This window comes from Astatotilapia calliptera, chromosome 22, assembly GCF_964374335.1.
Source record: "Astatotilapia calliptera chromosome 22, fAstCal68.1, whole genome shotgun sequence".
In the NCBI taxonomy this organism is placed as follows: domain Eukaryota; kingdom Metazoa; phylum Chordata; class Actinopteri; order Cichliformes; family Cichlidae; genus Astatotilapia; species Astatotilapia calliptera.
In genome coordinates this window covers 4,426,870-4,444,913 of record NC_137442.1, presented here as the reverse complement: position 1 = coordinate 4,444,913, position 18,044 = coordinate 4,426,870, and the positions used below count along the sequence as shown (strand labels likewise).

The window sequence follows — 18,044 nt, the reverse complement described above, 5'->3', positions numbered from 1 at the left end:
TGCTTTTTCCAGCGTACACTTTCATGTATACATGAAGAAAGTCTGAGGACAAAATGTGTACACTTAGCTGTTATTACACCAAGTGTCTTGCAGAAGTACCTTTAGGGGGGAAAAGGATCGGTTTAAGAGATCAATTAGACTTGACGACCTCCTCCACCCGATTCCCATCACTCTCGCCCAAAAAAACAGCCTTTGCCTCTCCATGTCCCAGTTCTTATTTGTACTTTTACATTTTGGCTGATGTCTGAACAAAGCAATTTCTTTCTGTGATGGAGGAACTGTATCTCCTATAATTTACTTCTGTCACTCACACGAAGCAGTTACAGTAACTTCAAATGATTTGCTTTTTTCCCAGCAGAGTTCTCTTTCGGTTATTTATATGCTAAATATTGCTGCTGTCCACAGTGTTACAAATAAAACTTAATCCAATCCAAATATTACTGATATCACATTAAATGTGATCCAAAATTGAAGAGACCAGGCCAAATGAACTATATGATCAAGCAGACTTGTTAACAAAAAACACTTGACTTCCTCTTTTAATAATTTCCAATATGCCCAAATCTGTCTTGGAAAAAATGGCTTTTAATCAGTATTGTATAAGGGAAATGATCACATGTTGGTGATTAAAGCTCTTTTTGTGAAGAATGGACGCCATGATCTCCATTTTTGCAGATCATCTGGTCAGTCAGGGTGCTTCTCCCCAGTTTTGGGGATTTTGAATGAAACTTTACACTTTTACTTGAAAAGGTTAGCAAATTATTGTTATTACACAATGACAGCATTAGCATTGATTTGGAAAAAGAAGTCTAGAGAAACTGAAAGCCAAACCGATATAGTTTTCCTGGCCTAAGCTCATGAAGAAAGGGAAGCATTTCTTCAGTGGTTTATAAAGAAATGATCAAAACTTATATTTGTGCTTCTCGTTTGTCACCTCTGTGCTTATGTGTGTTTAAGAGCCAACTAAACGTTATAGAGTGTGTCCACGTTTATGCTATTTATAGTTTTTATGCACACACAAACTTGGAATTGATCATATACACAGTTTTATATATTTGACTGCTTTAGAAGACATTGTAGGTGAAGTATAAAACTGCCCCAGGTCATAATACAATGTTCTTAATGCTATTTCTGCACAGATTGGATAAAGGGGATATTTATTATGCCCCTGAGAGGATTAAAGAATAAAGGAGCTTAATTCCTCACTGCACACCAACATAAAGCCATTGATGTTATAGAGGCACAGGTTAGAATATTAAGGAGTAGCATAAATTGAATTGTTCCCAAATCACAACAAAACTGCCAAAAATCAGCAGAATGAAACACAGATTCTATTTTATGGTCTGTCTTGGTTTGCACGCCTGCTCCTTTCATTTGTTGAGACGATTCTCCATCTTCACTCCGTGGCATTTTCCTCCTCAGCGCAGGTAAAGGAGGAAATTCTGCCTGTCTGTCAGCTCTTTGTAGGGAAGATTTCTCCCAAAGAGCAGCTTTATGCAGCCATGATTAACGTATTTACAGGGAGATAAAGGGAGCGAGGCAGAGAGCCGGGCAGAGGGAGAGAAATCAACTGAACATTCATTGAAACTTGATAAATTAGATTATGGGAGGGAGCCATACGCAGAATGAACATGCGTATTAGCCTTTATTGTGAGGATTTGCGCAGGAAGTGGGGTGAGAGGAAGAAGGGTCAATCGAGTTGAGCTCAGTTTAATTCAGCTGTCAGAGAACATTTGAATTCCTCCACGACTGTTGGCGAAGTGAAACGTGGCACACAATCCCCTCACGCTTGACCCAGATTTATTTTATTTTTTCTTTCAGATTTGATGTTTTAGTCAACACAGCGGAGACTAATCCATGTGGCAGGGCTTTATGGAAAGGTTTTCAGACAAGGTTAATTAACCCACAGGTCGATTAATATTGTAACAGTGAGGATTGGGAATTGGAACCTCCACATTCCAAGTGTATTTTCAAAACAGTGTGTGTGTGCTAGATTTAAAAGACCTCTGCACCCTGGTCACGCACATCTGTCTGCATGTGTGTGTGTGCATGGGAGGGAAAAGCATGATTTCTTCCCCGCTGCCTCCGTCTTTTTGATTAATGCATTAATAGCTAGCACTAAGACTCCCATTACACTGGAGCTCAAAGTGTGTATCACATGAGTGTGCACGTTTTTGATAGTTTGAACAGGAAGAGTAATGTTTGTGTGCATTTCCCCCTTTCATCTCCCATGTGCTGTCGCATCGCTCTGCCCTCGGTGTAGACACCAGGCCATTTCACAGCCCGCTTCAAAGGGCTCCTGTCTCTTGCAGTCACTGTCTCTAATTCCCAATTTCCCTTTTCGATCTCATAACTTTTGCTGCAAATCTTTTCCTAAATCCTTTAAATCTTTTTCTTGCTCCCTTTCCCTATTTCCTGAGCCTGTTCTTAGTGTTCGTGCATATTTTGCATTCATGTGCTTGCGTATTATACCAACTGTAGTACAACTTAAGTATACAGGTTTGTTGACTAGCTGTTTGTAAGATGTTCTATAGCATGTCAAATTTACATTGTGGTGATTAAAATCCCTTCTATCCTGCATTACATAAATATACAGATGTGCTCCAAAGTTTACTTGCACTCATCATGGGTGCAGATTTTCTCTAATCCAACATTATAAACACAGGGTCAAATATATACATGTACATCTCAGCGTTCTTAGTTTTCTTGTGTTGTTTTATTTTGTTAGTTCATTATTTATTTTATGGTTCCTAGGTTGTTCAGTTTCGTTTATTAGATTCCCCCGTGTGTCTCTGCCCTCTGTGTCTCCCTGTGTGTCTGTGTTTATATTGGGGTGTGAGTTCTTGTGCCGTGTTTCCCTTCGTGTTACGTTTTCCATCCTTCCTCAGCGCGTCATGTCTGTGCTCTCCCTTGTGTTCCCTCGCTCCCTCGTCTGCCTCTCCTCCACTCCCACATCATGATTCCCATTTTATTGCGAAGGTCCCGCGTTTGCATGTTCATTCTGTTCAGTCCAGCTTCCCCTGTCTTATTATGGTTATTCCTGTCAGCTGTGTTCCAGAGAATACACTAACTAAGAATAGCACAATATACTGTATAGAGGCATATATATACATAAAAGTCACTATTAATAAATAGCTGAAATAGAACATGTGCAAGAAGGGTGTAGCTGTAGCAGTAAACAGTGTGTTAAGTGGATGAGTTGTACAGGGAGCCACAGGCAGGAATGATTTCTTGTGTCATTCAGTGGTGCTTTTCGATCATCTCAGTCTTTCACTGAACGAGCTCCTGTGACTGACCAGCATGTCATGGAGTGGGTGAGAGGTGTTATCCAACATTGTCTTTATCTTGGACAACATCCGCCTCTCCGACACCACCTTGAGGGAGTCCAGCTCCATCCCCACAACATTGCTGGCCTTACGGATCAGTTTATCGAGTCTGTTGGCATCTGCGACCCTCAGCCTGCTCCCCCAGCATGCAACAGCATAGAGGATCGCACTGGCCACAACAGACTCATAGAAAATCCTCAGCATTTTCTGGCAGATGTTGAAGGACCTCAGTCGCCTCAAAAAATAGAGACGACTCTGGCCCTTCCTGTAAAGTGCTGTGGTGTTTTTAGCCCAGTCCAGTTTATTGTCAATGTGTACTCCAAGGTATTTATAGTCCTCCACAATGTCAACACTGACCCCCTGAATTGAAACAGGGGTCAAGTGTTTCCTGGTCTTCCTGAAGTCCACGATCAGTTCCTTGGTCTTTGCCACGTTGAGCTGCAGATGATTCTGCTCACACCACGTGACAAAGGAGTCGACCACAGCCCGGTACTCTGTCTCATCATCCCTGCTGATGCATCCAACCACCGCAGAGTCATCAGAAAACTTCTGAAGATGGCATGTCTCTGTGCAGTGGCTGAAGTCTGTGGTGTAGAGGGTGAAGAGGAAGGGGGAGAGGACAGTCCCCTGTGGTGCCCCTGTGTTGCTGATCACCTTGTCAGACACACACTGTGGGAGACGTACATATTGTGGTCTTCCTGTCAGGTAATCAACAATCCAGGACACCAGAGAAGCATCCACCTGCATCGCTGCTAACTTATCACCCAGGAGGGTCGGCCTGATGGTGTTGAAAGCACTGGAAAAGTCAAAAAACATGACCCTCACAGTGCTTGCCGGCTGGTCCAGATGGGTGTAGACACGATTGAGCAGGTAGATGATGGCGTCCTCAGTTCCGAGACGAGGCTGATAAGCGAACTGAAGGGGATCCAGGTGTGGTCTTACTATGGGTCGCAGCTGGTCCAGGATGAGCCTTTCCAGGGTCTTCATGATGTGGGAGGTCAATGCCACGGGCCTGTAATCCTGGGGGCCACTGGGACGTGGCGTCTTTGGTATGGAGTCGGTGCAGAAAGTTATGTAGCCTGTGATACACTCAGTAAGCCCATTGATGTCCTTGGCGTGAGGCTCACAGAGTGTTTCCCAGTTGGTCACCTCGAAACAGCCCTGTAGTTCTGCTAAGGCCTCCTCTGACCACCTCCTAATGCTCCTCATGGTCACAGGTTCCCTCCTCACAATTGGCACATAGCGGGGGGTGAGGTGAATCAGGTTATGATCTGACCTACCAAGTGGGGGAAGGGAGGAGGAGCTGTATGCATCCTTGACGTTAGCATACAGTAGGTCTAAAATTTTCTCTCCCCTGGTGGGACAGTCCACATATTGTCTGAATGTTGGTAGTGTATTGTCCAGTGATACATGGTTGAAGTCACCCGAGATCACAATAAAGGCACTCGGGTGCTGAGTCTGTAACCGAGCTATGGCAGAGTGGATAGTGTCACATGCAGCTGTGGGGTTAGCAGAGGGAGGAACATAAACAGCCACCAAGATGACGTGAGAGAATTCCCTGGGTAAATAATACGGCCTGAGTCCAACAGCACACAGTTCAGTGTCAGGGCAACAAATCCTTTCTTTGATTGTTATGTTGGCAGGGTTACACCACCGGTTGTTAACTAAAACAGCAAGCCCACCTCCTTTCCGCTTACCGCTAGCGATGCTGTCCCTGTCCGCCCGAACAGTGTGGAAGCCTTCCACCGAAGCATTCTCGTCGGGAATGTCCTGGTGCATCCATGATTCAGTGAAACACATCAGGCTACACTCTCGGTATTCCCTCTGACTCCGTACCAGTGCTGAGAGCTCGTCGATTTTATTCTATAACGATCACACATTTCCCATTACGATAGACGGCAGACACGGTTTATACCTCTTCTGCGGGTCTGGCCAGTGAGCCGGCCGACATCAGGGCGATCAGCTGGTCTCTGGAGTAAACAGTCCGTGTCGCGGTCCCGTTCCTTGATAAAAGTAATAGTTCCACGGCCACCAGAAGAACAAAAACTCTCTCAATCCACATGATTGAGTGAAAGATAATAAACAGATGAAAATACAAGTCAGAAAATAAAGAATACGTAAGAAAACAGAGCTAAACGAAGAGTAAAAGCAGGAGTAACTGTAACAGGCTGCATGCTGGTTGGCGCATGCGCACTGAATTTAGGTCAGCATCTCCCTGAGTCCTCTGTCGTGTCCTCCCTCATGCTATGTGTTCCCTTGTGTGCCTCTCAGTGGCATTTAGTTTTTATTTTCCCTGCCTAGTTTAGTTTTGTATCATTTCCTTGAGTCAGCAAATAAAGCTACGTTTTGAGGTTATTCCCGTGTGTTGTGAGTCCTGCATTTTGGGTCCAAACTCCTGCCTGCCATACAGCGATTCATGACAGTACCAGCTGTCAAGCATGGAGGTGGTTGCATCATTATCTGGGGCTGTTTTGATATCAGTGGCTCCACAAAGAGAATGGAATAATGATGAAATAGGACTACTTCTGCATGCTTTAAGTTTAAATCAACAGCTAGACTAGACTTGGACAGAGCTGAGTGTTCTAGGAAGACAGTGATCCCAAACACACATCTCAACTGGTTTTGGAATGGGTAAAATGGGCTAACCAAAACCTAGTCTCAACCCTATAGGACTAAGCTTTGAAGTTGGGTAAAGTACATGCTAGGAAACTCTATCAATTCTGCCAAGAAGTGTGCTCAAATAGTCGGAATTATGCAACAAGATTATAGATGGCTACCAAATACATTTAACCAAATCAAGTGGGGTGCATGTATATATCTGAAGCAATATGTATACCTTTACACCTGTGTGGATTAGAGAAAATCCTAAATAAATTCAAACTTTGTAACCAATCGTTGTTTTCTAAAGTGCTAAAAGTTATATGCTGTATTTCAAAAAGTCCAAAATTACCATGACATCCATGTCCATGGTGTCTATGTAAACATCTGACCACAGTTGTATATTTATTTCTTTGGTTTGCTAACTCCAATCAGTCTCATCTGTCATTCCTATTTTAACAATATACAAACAAAGCTTCGCTTGCTCCTCTCATTTCTCTCTTCCACGCTATATTTCATCATCTCCTAACTCTATATTTTAGTTGTAACAATACACTCCTCCATTCCTCTCATCTCCTGTCTCTTCGCCTCTTCAGCTTTCCTTCTCTTGCCTCTTTCTTCCCTTGGGGGATCAAACACCTTGCTCTCATAACAAAGGGGTGGTAATCCTCTCTATATATTTTTTTCTCTTACTTTCCATTTTACACTCTTCTTTTTAAATCCTTCTTCCTAATTGTCTTTTTCCTTCTCTCATGATTCTTCCCCTTTCTACTATCTTCCTCACTTCCCCTTTCCCCGTTTTCGTCCCTGCTGTATGGCACTCTTCACTGAACCTTAAACCTCTTATTTTTCTTGTCTTTTCCCCACATTCCCTTCATTTTAATCTTCTTTTTCTCCCCTTACCCTTTCTCTTCCAGATGAGATTGATATGTTGGAGCGTCTCTGGTTGTCGGGCATCTGCCACAATGATAAGATTGAGGTATGATGTTTTACAACTTTTCTCCATTAACCTGATGAATATATATCCTCTTCAGCTATTTCAAAATGAGCTTCGCGTCAGTCCTCTTCATCAAACACCAAACCAGGGAATCACTGGTGTTTATTTATTTATTGTTGTTTATTTATTCCTCTTGGCAGAAAGTATGTATGACAAAAATGGCTAAAATCACAGGACTAACTCAATCTCTCATAACTACTAGATGTGACCTCCTAAAAAAGCAGGAACCTTACCTTATTCAAAAATAGTCATTTCAATATAGTCGCCATGCTCTGCTTTCAGTGCTTCTGCAATCTTTAGTTTGCTTCTGTTCTGATTATGTTCACATGCACATAAATGTGCACTGTCAAAATGGCTTCAACTTGAATTTAATTTGGGGAAACAGGACAGGAAAGTGGTTCAGTTAGTGAGCGAACATTGTGTTGATGTGGAAAGAAAAAATGTCTCCACTGCTCCTCTTGGTTTTACAAGGGTTGAGATCATTTATATGGGATTTTTTCCCTAACATGCCCCAAAATGTTCCTATTCTTATCCCAATCAGTGTGTGGTAGTGGGACCACATTATGTTCCCTCAGTTTACCCCTATTTTGTGCCACATGCTGAGCCCGCCTCTAGATATAGCCCATCACTCGTATTTCCTCCAGGTGGTACAGGGTCTGCATGGCTTTCTTTCATGCCTCATAATGAGAAAGCAGAACTCAGTGTGGGAAGTTTGACCCTAAGACATTAAGAATAAAACCATGTTGTGTTTATCTTTTGATGGGCAGATTTGTAGAACTTTTTAGCCCTCAGATGAGATATTGTTGTCACCCTACCGGGCGGACAGCATGGACATTCGGGAATGAGGCAACGGAGGAGTGTCAAATTGATAGGATAGGTGTATCTGCTAAAAAGCTTGAACAAGTTTGAATCACAGTGACCTAAACCCAAAGGTCAGAGGTCAAGTTTTCAAAAAGATCGTATAAATGCAATAACTCAAGAATGCTGCATTTAGGGATTTTCCAATTGATAGCATATAATCTCTAAAAACCTCTGGTGAGTTTGAATCTCAGTGACTTCAACTTCAAGGTCAAGATCAGAGATCGAGGTTTTTTAAAGATTTTGTGAATAACTTGAAAACAAGTTGACGTACTGTAGGATTTTGAAACCAACACTATAGGCGAGTCTACCAGGAGACTGAGGGGTAGCACTGGCTGTTGTCAGTATTTTTGGTTCTTGTTGGTAATAAATACACTTTCCTGTCCTCCCATAACCTTTCCCCTTTCTCTCCTTGTCTGTCAGGTGATGAGCAGTAAACTGGACATTGACAACATGGCGGGGGTCTTTTATATGCTGCTGGTGGCAATGGGCCTCAGCCTCTTGGTGTTTGCCTGGGAGCATCTGGTGTATTGGAAACTACGGCACTGTGTTAAGCGATCGGGCGGGATGGACTTTCTCCTGGCTCTCAGCAGGGTAAGAGGGAAGACTCATTCAACAACAATAGTAATCAAACTGCTATCAGGCACATAAAAACTCTTGGATATTTAAATGTAAAATCATAGAAATTATGTAGAAGTAATAGAACATAGTCGGGATATTTTCTCTAAAGATACTAGTTATTGTGTAATTTCAATGAATACTTATCATTAATTGACAGATGTGTACCTTACATGCCCAATACAGAGCATTAAGTAAAGTTTGATTGATACACTATGCAAAATAACACAGTACTGTGCAGAAGTCTTGAGTCACCCCTTAATGGAAATAAGTGCAGCAATTTATGCAAACATAACTGATAATGTAGTATACAAGTCAAAAACAGTTTTTGTAGCCTAACCACTGAAAATCAGTATTTATGATTACCCTCGTTTTTCAACACAGCCTGAACCCTTAAGCAAGCTTTTTCCCCCTTTCTCTGTTAAGATGACCCCACACTGTTTTAATATTAATTTTGAGGTCTGAGTTCTGGAGAGACCAAACTGTGACCAATGGTGTTCCATTGTGTGCTTTTCTATCCAAGTATGAATCATTGGAAGTGTGTTTGGAATCATTGTCATGCTTTCAAATGAAGCTGTTGTCAATCTGAGGGTTTCCAGATACTGTTGCATGGTGGATAGATATCTAATGGTACTTTTTTGGATTCACTGACAAGATCCAAAACCACTGACTGAAATGAAGCTCCAAACCATGACAGAGCCAGTCACTGTGTTTTACAGATGCCTGTAGACACTCACTGTTATACATCCTTAGGTCCCGTGTCAGTGTTAGCTGGATTATTTCTTGAGAAAATAACAGATTCAGTTTAGGCCTGTTACGTCTTTTGTCTTCTATTTGTCTAGATCAACAGTCTCAAAGAACATACAGCACATGATACGCCAAGTTTCAGCTGATAGTTCTTTACAAATCAACTTCTTGGTACAATAATACTATTTTATGCTAAACATAACACTGGCTCATGTTTGAATGATGTGCTTTTTTGTTTAAATGGTTTAGTGTTAAGTGAATAAAGCAAAAAAGAAGAAGATAAAACCCTTAATGAGTGAAAAGGCAGCCAATATTGAAAGTCTAGCATACTAAGGGTTGGCTCAAGACTTTCACACAGCAGGATTAAATCTTTCTTCACTCAGGGAACGATTTGCTTTTTGCACTGATAGTTATTCACTGTTGAACTTTTCCTAATTGGTCACTCTCACTCATCTCAAAGTTGAGAATAGTTTTTTAGGACCCGCCCCCCTTTGTGCTGTCAGTAATGTTTTTTCAACTGTAATTACCTGGATTCAGCTTAACTTTTAGGAGACTTTTTAGGAGACTGATGAAAATGTTCCACACTGCAGTGCAGGACGTACCAGAATATATTGTGGTAAACCATGTGTTTTTCATATGCTCAGACTGACTACTTATTTTTGCTTTGGAGTCGATGCCAGATGAAAAGATTTCAGTGAAGGACTTGCTCACTCTTTTGCTACTTTGAAATAATATGCATGAATTTAAAACCAAAGATGCCTAACGATGGTTTGGATAAGTATAGTTTATCCCTGCCAGATGTAAAGAAAATGCTCAAAAGTACCAGTAAGAAGTGAGAAATAAGCACATGAATGTTTTCATTCATTTTGAGCCACAGTGAAGCAGCTGATCTCACTGATTTGTGCACTCTCACATGAGAAGGGAGAACTAATCAGTGCAATTTGTTAAAAATTCACAAAAGTGTGCTCAAGGAGAACTGGTAAATGATTTCTGCAGGCCTTGTGTTGTGACAGACTCAAAGGTGAAGACATATTTGCTAATCTACTGTTCTTTTTTTTTTTTTTGGCACAAACAACACAATGAATATCCATCAGTGCTTACAGCCTTGAGGTTCACTCAAAAGAGATAGAAGGTTAATAGACTGTTTTCAGACACAATCAAGATGTGGACTGTGCAGAATTGGATACCAATATCAGGACTTTTTTTCTTGCACTCAGCAGGGACAAGAGCAGACAGCCAAAAACGGGAACATCAGCAATCTTTATCCTTGGCATTGTTCCAGGGTTAACCCAAAGGTCCAGGGCAGAGTGATCACTTAGCTGTTGCACGTCTATTTTCTTTTACTGCCAGTACAGTTTTTGCAAGTTCAGCTTGGGGTCATGGAAATACTTTGTGCATATGTTGCAGTGAAAAACAGAAGAAAGAAGAAAGTGATGAGAGAAGAAATGACTAGAAAGATGAGAACTGGGAGTAAACAGGAGGTATCAAAAGGGATGAAAAGGGGATGGATGGTGTAGTGGGAGGGAGGAAGTGAGGAGAAGTGGAAAGGTAAGGGAGGGGAACTTTGAGATAAGAAAAGAGTTGGCTGAGGAGACAGCTGGAGGTTTGGATGGTGGAGGTAGTGGAGCATAACAGGAGTTGGACGGGGATGCCGGAAGGAGGTGGAGGAGGAAAAGAAAACACAGGGACAGATAGGAGGAGGAATGACAGAGGTGAGGTGGAGGGGAGGGTGAGACTGTTGAAGTGTGAAGCAGGCTTCATCGAGCACTACAGAGATATTTTTATTTGTCAGAAGATGCTGTGATGCCTGATGTGTACCTGTGGCTGTAACTGTAATACCACCATGTTGGAAGGAAAACAAAAGATTGATTTATTAGCTCCTCCTGTGACACAATGCAGCAGAAATGGCTAATTTACACAGATGGGAACACTGGGGTGTTTATTTCTGACATTTGGGATCCATCATACTGTATGAGTAGACTACTCAAGTGCCACTAGAGTCTGAGTCTACTAAGTATTGCTTTTCCACTGTATAGTACGCATTCTTCTACAATAGATTTAGTGACGCAAATGTAGATTTGTAGGTCTGTGATACAACAGAATAGAACTTATTTGGAAAGCGTCATAAAAGGAAGGTCGAGATTTGATCATTGCATTGCACTGATTATGCACACCTGACTTTAAGGAATTTAACCTAAGTAAATTCAATGTTTAGCTTTTTTACGCTTTGATATAGTGAAATGTATCCATGTGGACTGTTTTAGTGATTTGCCTGATTTTGGTGAGATCTGCTGATGCGAGATGTCTCCTTTGTGTTTAGTATAATGGAACTAAAAAGCCCCGGCCTTGTGGTACCAGAAAAAAATAATAATGAAAGGAAAAACTCAGCAGCACTGTTTCTTTCCAGAAGTCATGACTCAGACACAAAAACACCCACAAATCTTCTTGTTGCAGATTTTGTAGGAACTATTTTCTTCTTCGTCTCCATCCACCAGCCAAAGTAAGTGTGCAGATAGCTAGCAGTTGAGCTAAGCTTAAGGGGACCCCAGTAATAAAGGAGTATAATCTGGCAGAAAGAAATACTTTAGATTAAATGTTTTTTTATAAACTAGAGGGAAAAGACTGTTCCTTTAATGTGCACGTACCACACACACATTAACTGTGGTTAAGTGTACTGCCTGGAGTGATCATTTAGGAGGCATGACACATAATGATCCAACTGCTTACTGAATTCAGCAGATAATTGTCTCACATAGACACAGTCATATATTACATGGAATTTGTACTGGGGATATGGAAGGGTAAAGATGCTTCCGTATCTGTTTTAAGTGATTCCTGACATTTTTATTCTCTCTGTTACTCTGTTAGCTATGTCAGGTAATATGTGTGTACAAGTGCATCTGTTGGTTCTGTGTGTAATGATACAAGAACCAAGTGTGATTTTCTGTATGCACTTATATTTGTTTTTACCATCTTGGTGAAAATCTATTGTGTTCTTTGCAATCTTTGATATCCATGCACGTATTCCCTGTTGGGCTTGCTGTCAGATCCTTTGGAGTGCACGTTAACCTTCCTTCATACATTCAGAACGTTTCAGGATTTTAGAAAACTCTAGTCTCTAGATCTCTAGACCTTAAGAATAAAAATATCACTTAGATGTAGAAGGCCCAGTTAGCTTCTACCTCCTGTGCTATATCCAATGCTTGCTGCAAAGTCTTTGCAGCTGGCCTGCTTTAACCCAGTCAGAGACTCCCAAGTTTCAATTTCACAGTGTACTGCGCCCCATGCTCTGGGGACTGCGATAGCACTTCTGCCACTAGGTTTGCTGATTCATGGGTCCAGAAGGGCCATTATTACAGTCCCTCCATCAGATCTGGGTTCGGGTGAGGAGCGGAGATTCACAGGAAGTTCCACACATTTTATCATTGAGATCTGGCAGATATTGGTAGATCATATAAATCATTCTCACATGTGAGGAATAATGGAGTTGTTTTTTTTTCCTTTCTTTCTTTGATTTACATAGCTATTTAGTAGTGCTAATGGATTACCATCTGTCTACAGTAAGCTGTAACAACACAAAGGCAGGAGAGAAAGAGCATCCAGACACAGCAGAGATGGAGTTGCTCACCTAAGACAAAGTTAGAATTGATTACTCCTGTTTGGGATTTAGAATTGCAAAAGTTTTAAAATGTTTAAAAATGTTATGATGCGCCAATAATTTACCCATCAGTCTGACTCACCCGTGTCATGTGTTATTCATAAGTTTTGCTGAAAGGTTGCTGAAGAGATGGAAAATACTTGACTGGTGATTTTAAAGTGCTCTCTCCAGTTTGGAGTAGTTCATTAAAACCAAGTAAGAACAATCTTTATTCTTTTTTTTCTGCTCAAATGACAGAAAATAACAACAGCAGTACATTTGAAAGTGAGCCTTTCTGTCCTGATATTTTCTAGCCAGAATGGAAGGTAGTCCAAAATATTTAATATGAGAAAAAAATATCAAGATTTAATTTTATATCCATGTTTAAGTATAAGTATAAGTACAAAAAAAATCTTTTTTGTTTTCTGGACAGTTTTTTTTACAATAACATGGCAGAAAAATTGAAATCTACACAAAGTTTTAGAAGCAGAATTGTTTTTGTTGCCACTGAAATCTCCTCTAGTTAAGATCAAAGAAAATATTTTAATCTTAATTTGTGCATTGGGAAAATAAGCAGTGTGAACACATGAAGCTTGTGTTTAGTTTCAGTTAAGTAACCAAACTGGCAGCTGGAAAGAAGAGCGGTTCAGTTAAATGAAGCTTCAGTCACCATTTGTTTTATTGCTCAGTGACAAAATAGTTTTTGTTGCTTCTGCTCTCCCCTTTGTTTTGACTCCTCTCCAGAAGCTGGATACTACTTGCACATAGCGCTCTCTTCAATTGATTTTCACAGTGCTTTTGGAGAAAACATAGTCCTGTTCCAACTGAGTGACACTTTGTTTGCTGAAAGCTTTGTTTGGTTTCATAGTGGGAAAATTGACAATCCCAGAAGCCTGGTAAACTCAGTCCAAAGTTGTGTTTGTTTTTTTCCCCAAAACTCATTAATATTTAATGGGCAGTACTCTTTGACTACTCTCTTCAGATGAGATATGACCGCGCAGAAAACAATAGGTAGTTGGAAACCACCTACAGCAAATTCCCACCATTCTGAGAGAAAGGAAAATTAGTTATTTACAGAATAGAATCCATTTGTTTTGAACCTGCTAAGCTACGGAGTCTGTGTTCTCAGTCTGAATAATATTCTGGTAAAAAGTTACAATGCAGGCAATTTTAACTCATGCTCTGTGAGGTATCTGTAGCAGCTGCCTGAAAGAGACTTTCTTTATAACACTATGCAGTATCTCATTAACACTATTATTCTATTTTTATGGTCTGTAACGATACATTTACCATCAACAGAAGTGTGTTTATAAAAATGTGTCTCTCACACTTGTCGAATGTACAAAAACACATTGTTTAGTGTCAGTTGAAAATGGGTTGAAGAATGGATCTTGATTTTTAGAATGCTAGTAAAGGTTGAACTCATGGTCCTGCTGTACTGTATTTCATCCATACACAGTCTTCTGTGGATAGCTTTCACATGGTTTGTAAAGATATCAGATCAAAGCTGCTCTGTGGGTTTCCTTTTCAAAATTGGGGATGTCAGGCTCTCTGTGTCTCTCTGTCTCTGACACATAGACACACAGTTCTTTCTTATCATACTTGACAGCCTGCTCGTCTAATTACAATCTCTCTGTTATCTCTCCACCCAGGGGATGTACAGTTGCTGCCAGTTTGAGGATGAGACAACACCGGGAGGGAGCAAAAGCTCTTTGCCCCAGTACCACACCGTGACCAACATGCCTAGTGCACCCCAACAACACCTTGTTACAGCCACAGTAAACAACACAACTGCCATTGCCATGGTGCAGCAGCAACAACCGCAGAAGCACCACCAACAGCAACCAGGGCAGACCTATACCACTATGTTGCCTGGGTCTCCGCCAACTGCTGGACACTCAGCAATGGCTCTTGGTCCCTCAACTAGTCCCTTACTAGAGGGCCCCATGCCTTGCTCCACTTTCTTGCCTCGACATGACCGCAGACTGGCTGTGGTTGATCGCTGGAACAGGCCAAAGCCAGAAAAGGTTGTGAGCACAGGCAGTTCTGGAGGCGTTGGTGTTGGAGGGATAGCTGGTGGGATCACTGAACTACAGGCCCAGCAGCAGTATCAACAAAACCTTGGGCAGCACTGGAGCCTGCAAGGAGGAGTTGCAGGTGGAGCAGTGGGAGTAGGTGACACAGGGCTAGATGAATATAAGCGCTACTATGGTCCTATTGATCCAGAGGGGCTAGGATCTAACTCGGACCAACAGGCAGGGGGCCCCCAGCAGACTCCCAAAGCCAATTCTCGAGGCCCCAAGGCCTCAGGTATGCCAAGGCTACCTCCTAAAGGCTCCCAACAAGGCCCGGGGCACCTAATCTCCAAGCCTCCTCCACCAATCCCATCTTCTCCACGAAGGCCTCCCTTCTGGCGACGAGGCAGCTTAGCTCAGACAAGAAGAAAAGGCTCAGGAGGTCCCCTGTATGAGAACATCCTCCCTCTGGGGAGGCGAGGAGGTGGGCGATATGGAGCAAGTGATGGAGGTGGAAGAAGAGGACGTCGTCCCCCTCCACCTCCACCTCTTCCTGCCCCTCTTTCTTCTCCAACACACACCCCTACCACTCCCTCGTCCCCATGCCATTTCTACTCGTCTTGTTCCAGTGCCTCGTCTTCTTCCTCTTCTTCCACATCATCCTCATCCTCTGCTTCATCCTCAGTGTCACTTTCTCGTTCAAACTCACCTTCTTCTTGCTCAAGTGACAGCTCCTACAACTCCTCGCTTAGTTTTCGGTATCGAGCAGGTGATCGGGATTTTATCGTAGATGATGAATATGACTCAGATCTCCTTACAGAGGAGTCCAGCCTCCTTCTTGGGAGGAAGAAAATTCGATCACGCCGAATGTCATCGCGCTCACTGCCGTGCAGCCCGCCACCTCCACCAGTACCACCACGCAAACCACGGCCCCAAAGAGATTATGGTAGAGAGAGGACTGGCAGCCAACTGGCCCAGTTACAGGAGTGGTGGGCATCATGGGGTGACAGAGACCGAGGGAGAAGTGGAGCAACAAGCCGAGGAGAAGGAGGAGTGGGTAGAGAGGAGAAGAGACACCACAAAGAGAGGGAGCGTGAAAAAAAGAGAAGGAAGAAAGGTCGAAAGAAAAAGAAGAGGGAGGAGAGAGAGAGAGAAAGGGAGCGAAAGCGGCGCAAAGCAAAGAAAAAGAGGAAGAAAGATGATAAGATGAGGAAGAGAGACCGGAAAAGGTCAGAGCAGGAAGGAGGGGATCCTGAAAAAAGAGAGGAACTCAAATCAGGAACACCAGACTTCCCATCTTACCCAGCACTGAGGCGAGAGTCCTTTCGGAAAAAAAGTGAGAGCTCAGTGAGAAGTTACGGATGGAACATCCCAGGTGAAGATGAGCGAAAAGAAAGAGAAGAGAAAACCAGGGATGATGGGGAAGACAGCAGAGGAAAGGAAAGACACCACCGGCGAAGAAACAGCAAGCACTATCACAGCTCGAGCAGCAAGCCTTCTACATCAGTCAAGTTCTGGGGAGGGGGCAACCCATCCTCTGATGCCATTCCATCTGCCTTCCTGCCCTTGTTGCCTGCCTCTTCTAAAAGGAGGAAGAGTAAAAGTTCAGACAGGGATGCTCTAGGAGTAGAAGGAGAGAGGAGGCCATTGTTGGGACGGAATGAAAGAGTGGAGGTGCACTCCAAGGAGGGGCTGTCCTTCCATGAGTGGGAATCTGAAGTGGATGATGAAGAAGAAGATTCGGAGCGTGACAGGAGGAAAACAGAGCATGTGAAGAGGCGTGGAGGAGGAAGGACAATGTCTGATGATGAGCGTGAACGTGATAAGGTAGTCGGGATATATTCTGATGATGACGGTTCTTCAGGGGAGTTTGGGAAATTTGAGAGATACTGGGAAGATCACGAAGGTAGAGCAGTGGGAGGGATTGGAGGGGGAGGTTGGTTTTTCAGTACCTATCCTTCCCGGGAAAAAGCTGGCAGCATCAACAGCAGAGATGACCTGTTCCTGGAGCGAGGAGAGAGGTGGGGAACAGCGGAGAGTGGCTGGGGATCAGGGGGAGGTGGAGGTGGGGGAGGAGAGCGAGGGTGGGGATCAGGTTCGCACTGGCCCCCACCTCCTCTCACGCCACCTCCTCCTCGACGATACTGGTCAGTGGACAAGCTCCACATACAGGATGAGAAGAGGAGTAAGCGCAAATCAAAGGATAAGGGAAGAGGGCACGCTGCTTGTTCCTCCTGTCACTCCCCGAGACACCACCCACACTCCCATTCCTCCAAATGGGCTCGCGTAACTTCACGAAGCCAGGAAGAGCTTTACCACCACTGCCAGAGCTTTAGTGGTCCCATGAAGTCGAAACATGACTCTTCATCTTCGTCCAAACCCGATCGGTCACAGAATCCATCAAAATCTGGCAGCCAGTCAAACCTCAGTATCCAGCAGCGCACACAGAGAACAGACAGGGATCGAGATCGAGGAAGACAGGCTTCCCCTCCTCCAACACTTATCCCTAACATGCCACCTCCGCTCCCTGCCCTTCCAGCTCCACCCTCCTCATCTCTTTCTATACATGTTCCTCCACCTACTCCTTCCTCTTCTGTATCTTCTCCTTCTGTGGTCTCATCAACACCAGGGGCACCCCAAGCCTCGTCCATGGCTTCGGCAAGTGCCAAACTGCAGTACCAGAGATTGCGCTCTGTACCCCAGCCCCAGAGATTTCCTCAGTCCCCTCATTTACCCCTCAAAACCAAGAGCCTTTGCTCCCGAAGGGGCTCTGCCCATTTCTCCAGTGTGGAGAGTGAGGTCTGAAGTTCAACAAGGTATCAAAAGTCATAAGAGAGAGCCCTTCGAGGCTAAAGCAGTTGAACTGGATTTGAATCTGCCCAGCAGCAAACATGCTGCCAAGCCAAGTCAGTACAGCATACGCACTGAGCCCTTTCCTAAAGTTCTGCACAAATAAACAAACCAGAAAGCCAAACAAACCCAATGGGGTAGGTCAAAGGAAAACATGAGCAATCTCTTGTTACTTCCTTTTATTCCTCTCAGTATGTGAAAGACTACAACCACAGTAACAACTTGCATTCTGAAGTAAGTTAACCAAGACACCGAAAGCAAATCAAACATCAAAAGTGGTACAAACGAAGGAGAATCCTTTGCTCTAGAAAGTAAAGGGCTTTGGATGTTGAAGCAGAGCAGTAGTTTGTATTCATAGGATTCTTAATGCTTACTGAGGGCTCAGGAACTTTGTAGTA

At 43.1% G+C, this 18,044-nt stretch overlaps 1 protein-coding gene across 1 annotated transcript; it reads left to right on the top strand.

Annotated features, from left to right (window-relative positions):
- The first annotated feature begins 6,729 nt into the window (after positions 1-6,729).
- LOC145423659 (uncharacterized) lies at positions 6,730-17,741 on the top strand. Its single transcript, XM_080296373.1, has 3 exons — positions 6,730-6,903; positions 8,203-8,373; positions 14,434-17,741. Exons 1-3 carry the CDS (start codon positions 6,853-6,855, stop codon positions 17,599-17,601), a joined length of 3,390 nt encoding a protein of 1,129 aa, XP_080152499.1. The 5' UTR covers positions 6,730-6,852; the 3' UTR covers positions 17,602-17,741.
- Positions 17,742-18,044: the final 303 nt, after the last annotated feature.